General features: G+C 40.7%; 1 protein-coding gene across 6 annotated transcripts in view; it reads left to right on the top strand.

Moving 5' to 3' along the window:
- Positions 1 to 5,868, top strand: part of NVL (nuclear VCP like) — a 95,595-nt gene that overhangs the window by 8,790 nt on the left and 80,937 nt on the right. For 5 of the 6 annotated variants that reach the window (XR_005199803.1, XM_017526396.2, XM_017526395.2 and 2 more), the window contains 2 exons: positions 2,763 to 2,815; positions 2,903 to 3,002. Coding sequence is in view for 3 of the 6 variants with exons in the window: in XM_017526396.2 (XP_017381885.1) it covers positions 2,763 to 2,815; positions 2,903 to 3,002 (153 nt within the window). In the remaining 3 variants the exon portion in view is untranslated. The remainder of the gene's footprint in view (positions 1 to 2,762; positions 2,816 to 2,902; positions 3,003 to 5,868) is intronic. The other variant, XM_037737725.1, reaches the window with a different exon arrangement.

Here is a 5,868-nt window from a genome sequence, read left to right as displayed (position 1 = left end):
TTTTTTTTGAGACAGAGTCTCGCTCTGTCACCTAGGCTTGAGTGCAGTGGCACAATCTCAGTTCACTGCAACCTACACCTCCCCGGTTCAAGTGATTCTCCTGCCTCAGCCTCTTGAGTAGCTATGACTACTAGTGCCCACCACCATGCCCGGCTAATTTTTGTGTTTTGGTCTTAAGCATTTAGAATAAGGGATATCAAATCTGTACTTTTATAATGAACCAAAATGAAAGCTATAGAACTATAGAGGAAAACTGACAATGTCAAATGCCAAAAAGCAGTCAAGTGTAAGGACAGAGAAGGGGCCACCAGATCCAGTAATTAGGAGTCCCTGCTCCGAAAACTGAATAAACTGAAGGAGCAAGTTGTGGGACATAGGAACATCCAGAGGAAGAGTAATTCAGAGTGAATGAACAACAAGAACGAAGGTCCTGTGCTTGGCATGTTTGAGAAGATCTGTGTGGTTAGGACAGGTGAGGAAAAGTAAACTAGGACAATAGAGGCCAGAATATGCAGGGCTTTTTTTTGTTTTTTTCCTGCAAGGATTTCAGAAATCAATATGCAGGGCTCTTTAGACCAGTTTTACTCTGGATATCTGTGACGCCACTGAAAGGTTTTGAGCAGAGCTATGGCAAGCTCTGATTTTTCCCTTTTTTATTTTTATTATACTTTAAGGTATGGGATACATATGTAGAACATGTTATATATATATATGTTGTTTTTGTTTGTTTTTTGAGATGGAGTCTCACTTTGTCACCCAGGCTGGAGTGCAGCGGTGCAATCTCTGCTCACTGCATCCTCTACCTCCTGGGTTCAAGTGACTCCTGCCTCAGTCTCCTGAGTAGCCACAACTATAGGCACATGCCACCACACCCAGCTAATTTTTGTATTTTTAGTTGAGACAGGGTTTTGCCATGTTGGCCAGGCTGGTCTTGAACTCCTGACCTCAAGTGATCCTCCCGCCTCAGCCTCCCACAGTGCTGGGATTATAGGCATGAGCCACTGCGCCTGGCCTGTTTCAGCTTTTAGATATGCTTCCTACATCTATCTGCCATCTTCCCTTATCCAGGTGTTGGCAAACTATGGCCGTCAAACCAGTTCTTGCCTACCACCTTGTTTTGTATGGCTCATGAACTAAAATCACTTTTACGTCTTTATTTAATTTTGAATTTTTATATGTGTGTATATAAAAAATATATATATATATATTTTTTGAGACGGAGTTTCGCTCTCCTTACCCAGGCTGGAGTGCGATGGCGCGATCTCGGCTCACCGCAACCTCCGCCTCCTGGGTTCAGGCAATTCTCCTGCCTCAGCCTCCTGAGTAGCTGGGATTACAGGCACGCGCCACCATGCCCAGCTAATTTTTTGTATTTTTAGTAGAGACGGGGTTTCACCATGTTGACCAGGATGGTCTCGATCTCTTGACCTCGTGATCCACCTGCCTCGGCCTCCCAAAGTGCTGGGATTACAGGCGTGAGCCACCGAGCCCGGCATATTTTTTTTTTTTAATAGAGACGGGATTTCGCCATGTTGGCCAGTCTGGTCTCGAACTCCTGAGCTCAGGTGATCCGCCCGCCTCGGCCTCCCAAAATGCTGAGATTACAGGCATGAGCCACCGCGCCTGGCCGCATTTTTATGTTTTTATTTTTTGAGACATGGTCTCACTCTGTCACTCAGGCTGGAATACAGTGGCACAATCTCCGTTCACTGTAGCTTCAACCCCCTGGGTTCAAGTGGTTCTCTCACCTCAGCCGCTAAATAGCTGGGACTAAGGCACTTGCCACCATGCGTCACTAGTTTTTTGTATTTTTTGTAGAGATGGGGTTTCACCATGTTGACCAGGATGGTCTCGATCTCTTGACCTCGTGATCCACCCGCCTCGGCCTCCCGCAGTGCTGGGATTACAGGCTTGAGCCACCGCGCCTGGCCGATAATTTACCAATATTAAATTTCTTATTTGTGTTGATTGTATTGTAGCTATTCGGGTAGCCTTTTTTTTAAATAGAGATACATGCTGAGAATTTTTGAGATGAAGTGTTTGTAACTTGTTTTCTTATTAGTTTTTTAATTTATTATTATTATTTTTGAGACGGTCTTGCTCTGTTGGCCAAGCTGAGTGCATTGGCACAATCACCACTCACTGCAGCCTCCACCTCCCAGACTCACGCTGTCCTCCCACCTCAACTTCCCAAGGAGCTGGGACTACAGCCACATACTACCATGCCCAGCTAATTTTTTTATATTTTGTAGGGATAGGGTTTCCCTGTGTTGCCAAGGGTGGTCTGAAACTCCTAGGCTCAAGTGATCTTCCCACCTTGGCCTCCCAAAGTGCTGGGATTATGGACATGAACCACTGTACCTGGCCTAGAACTTATTTTCAAATGGTTCTGCCCTACCCCTCCAAAAAAATTTCTACACAGAGATAAGTAAAGTAAGTACGGCAGTTTGAGAATACTATAGGTAAAGAATATATGAGTGTTGACTACATTATTTCTTTCATATTTTTAATAAGTTTGAAATTTTTTTTTCTAAGTTTGAAATTTTAAAAATATTTGAAGCAAAAAAGGTTAGTTAAAAGGGAAAAAATGGAGAAAGCTCACAATAGTAAATACATAAACTTAGAAGTTTGAAAATGGGTTTTTGGCAAGTGTCTATACTGTAACATAATTAAATATTCATGCAAATTTGGTGCATTTAGATTGAGCTTAATGGAAAAATATTGGTGGAGACTACCATGCTAAACTTCTTTTCTTTTTTCAGTATAGACTATGGTCGAAGAAAAAGAAATGCTTTTAGGATTCAGGTAGAAAAAGGTGAGTCTTATTGTTAGAGCTCAATTATCAATAAAGTTATACAAATAATTGTTTTAGCTCATAGCATTTTTTTTCTTTTTGTTTCAGTATTTAGCATAATTAGTAGTGAGAAGGAACTTAAGAATTTAACAGAATTAGAAGATGAACATTTGGCAAAAAGAGCAAGACATGGTGAAGAGGATAATGAGTAAGTATACAAAATGCACTTTTTTTTAAACAGTGAACTTTATCACATTACATTCCTTCTTGTAAAACTTTCAGTGGCTCTGCATTGCCAACAAAGCCCTGCGTAATATTTAACTAGCCTCTTCAGACCTTTACTTCAGCCATATTGAATGTTCTCTATTCCCCAAAGAGATCAAATTCTCTTTGACTGTACCTTTGTATGGGTGATTTTGTTGAGTTAGAGTATCATTTCCCTTTCACAAACTCCCACTCAGCCCTCAATAATTGGTTGAAATGTTGCTGCCTTTATTAGGCCTAAGACTCCTTTTAAAACATTTCCTTAGCTTCTAGTTACAGATGTTTGTTATAATCCTTATCATATCATATGCCATTGAAATTATTTGCTTACTTGTTTGCATTACCAACAGTACTGTCTTATTACCTTCTTTTTCTGCCCTAATACAACGTCAGATATATAAAAAGGTGCCAATTAATTTTGTTTCAGAAATAGTATTGAGGGGTTTTTTTTTTCTTGAAACAGAGTCTTGCTCTGTCGCCCAGGCTGGAGTGCAGTAGCGCAATCTCAGCTCACCGCAACGTCTGCCTCCCAAGCTCAAGTGATTCTCTTGCCTCAGCCTCCCTAGTAGGTGGGACAACAGGTGGGTGCCACCACACCCAGCTAATTTTTGTATTTTTAGTAGAGACAGGGTTTCTCCATGTTGGTCAGGCTGGTCTCAAACTCCCGACCTCAGGTGATTCCCCCGCTTCCGCCTCCCAAAGTGCTGGAATTACAGATGTGAGCCACTGTGCTCATGTCTTATTGAACCATCACGATAAACAAGATACTGAACCTTTCCATAAATATCAAAAGTCTTCTTGTTCCCCTTTGCAATTCATTTTTCCCTCCACTCTTGTTTCTAAGTAACCTTTTTTTTTTTTGAGACAAGGTTTTACTCCGTCTCCAGCTGGAGCGCAGGCTGGAGTGCCATCACAGCTCACTGCAGCCTTAACTTAACAGGTTACTTGATTCTTCTACTTCAGCCTTCCATGTAGCAGCAGACACATGCTACCACACCTACCCAATATTTTGTATTAACAGGGTTTTGCCATGTTGCTCAGGTTGGTCTCGAACTCCTGGGCTCAAGCAGTCTGCCTGCCTCAGCCTCCCAAAGTGTTGGGATTATAGATGTGAGCCACAGCACCCAGCTTGAGGCAACCATTGATTTGCTTTCTGTCACTGTACGTTGCATTGCATCTTGTAGAATTTTACTTGGAATCATACTTTTAAAATCTGGATTCTTTCATTCTTTCACTTAGCATAATGATTTTGAGATTTATCAATGTTGTATGAATCAATAGTTCATTGCTTGCTTTTTATTGATGAGTGTGTATGGACATGCCACAATTATTTTAATCTGTTTATCTGTTTTGGGCTTTTTTTTTTTGAGACAGGGTCTCACTTTGTTGCCCAGGCTAGAATGTAGTGGAGTGGCATGATCACGACTCACTGCAGCCTCTACCTCCTGGGCTCAAGCAGTTCTCCCACCTCACCTGCCTAGTACCTGGGACTACAGGTGCATGCTACCATGCCCAGTTAATTTTCTAATTTTTTGTAAAAATGGGGGTCTCACTATGTTGCCAGGCTAGTCTTATATCCCCAGGGTTAAGCAGTCCTCTTGCCTAGGACTCCCAGAGTGCTGGGATTACTGGTGTGAACCACCTTGCCTGGCCTATCTGTTTATCTCTCACTGGGCAATTGGTTTGTTTCCAGTTTCTGACTATTACAAATTAAGCTACTATGAACATTTATGTCCAGGTCTTCGTGTGGACAGTATTTTCATTTCCCTTGTTAACTATCTAAGATTGGAATAGCAGCGTCATGTGATAGATGCATATTTAACTTTAAGAAATTCCCAAGCTATTTTCCAATGTGTTTGTACCATTTTGCTTTCTTACATTAGCAGTTTATGAGAACTCTACTTTTTTTCCACATATTGCCATTATTTGGTATGGTCAGTCTTTAATTTTCGGTAATATTTCACTATAAATATGACATTAGCTTTAGGTTTTTTTGTAGATGTCCTTTGTCAGAATGAGAAAGTTTCCTAATATTCCTAGATAGCTGAGAATTTTTGTCATGAATAGGTATTGCATTTATTAAGTGCTTTTCTGCATCTATTGAAACATCTCATTACGGGCTTCCCCCTTTAGTCTATTAACTTGGTGAATTATGCTGGTTCCCAGTATTAAGCCAATTTTGCATTTCTGGGATAAACTCTACTTGGTCCTGATATGTTATATTTTTAATATATTACTGGCAGCCTGGGCAACATAGTGAGACTCTGTCTCTACAGAAAATTTAAAAATTAGCCAGGCATGGTGGTACATGGTGATAGCCCAGCTTTTTTGGAAGCTAAGTTAGGAGGATTGCTTGAGCCCAGAGTTGGAGGTTACAATGAGCTATGTTTATGCCACTGAACTCCAGCCTGGGTAACAGAGATAGAGTCTCGCTCTTGTCACCCAGGCTTGAGTACAATGGCACGAGCCCAACTCACTGCAACCACTGCCTCTGGGTTTAAGCAATTCTCCTGCCCCAGCCTCCTGAGTAGCTGCCACCATGCCCAGCTAACTTTTGAAAAAAAGGGTATTAATTGGATTTAATTTATTAATCTTTTTCTACCGATGTTTGCATCTGTATGTCATATTGGTCTGAATTTTCTTTTGTTTATTTTTGTAATGTCTGTCAGGTTTTGTTGTTAGGGATTCACCAGCCTCATGGTATTAGTGGGAAAGTGTTTGTTTTTCTTTATTTTATGAAAACGAATTATGGAAATTCTTTTTTGAATATTTGTTTTTTTTTGTTTTTTTTTTGTTTTTTTTTTTTTTTT

The sequence above is a fragment of the Cebus imitator genome, unplaced genomic scaffold (assembly GCF_001604975.1).
Source record: "Cebus imitator isolate Cc_AM_T3 unplaced genomic scaffold, Cebus_imitator-1.0 Scaffold42, whole genome shotgun sequence".
Lineage (NCBI taxonomy): Eukaryota > Metazoa > Chordata > Mammalia > Primates > Cebidae > Cebus > Cebus imitator.
This window is presented reverse-complemented; position numbering and strand designations above follow the sequence as displayed.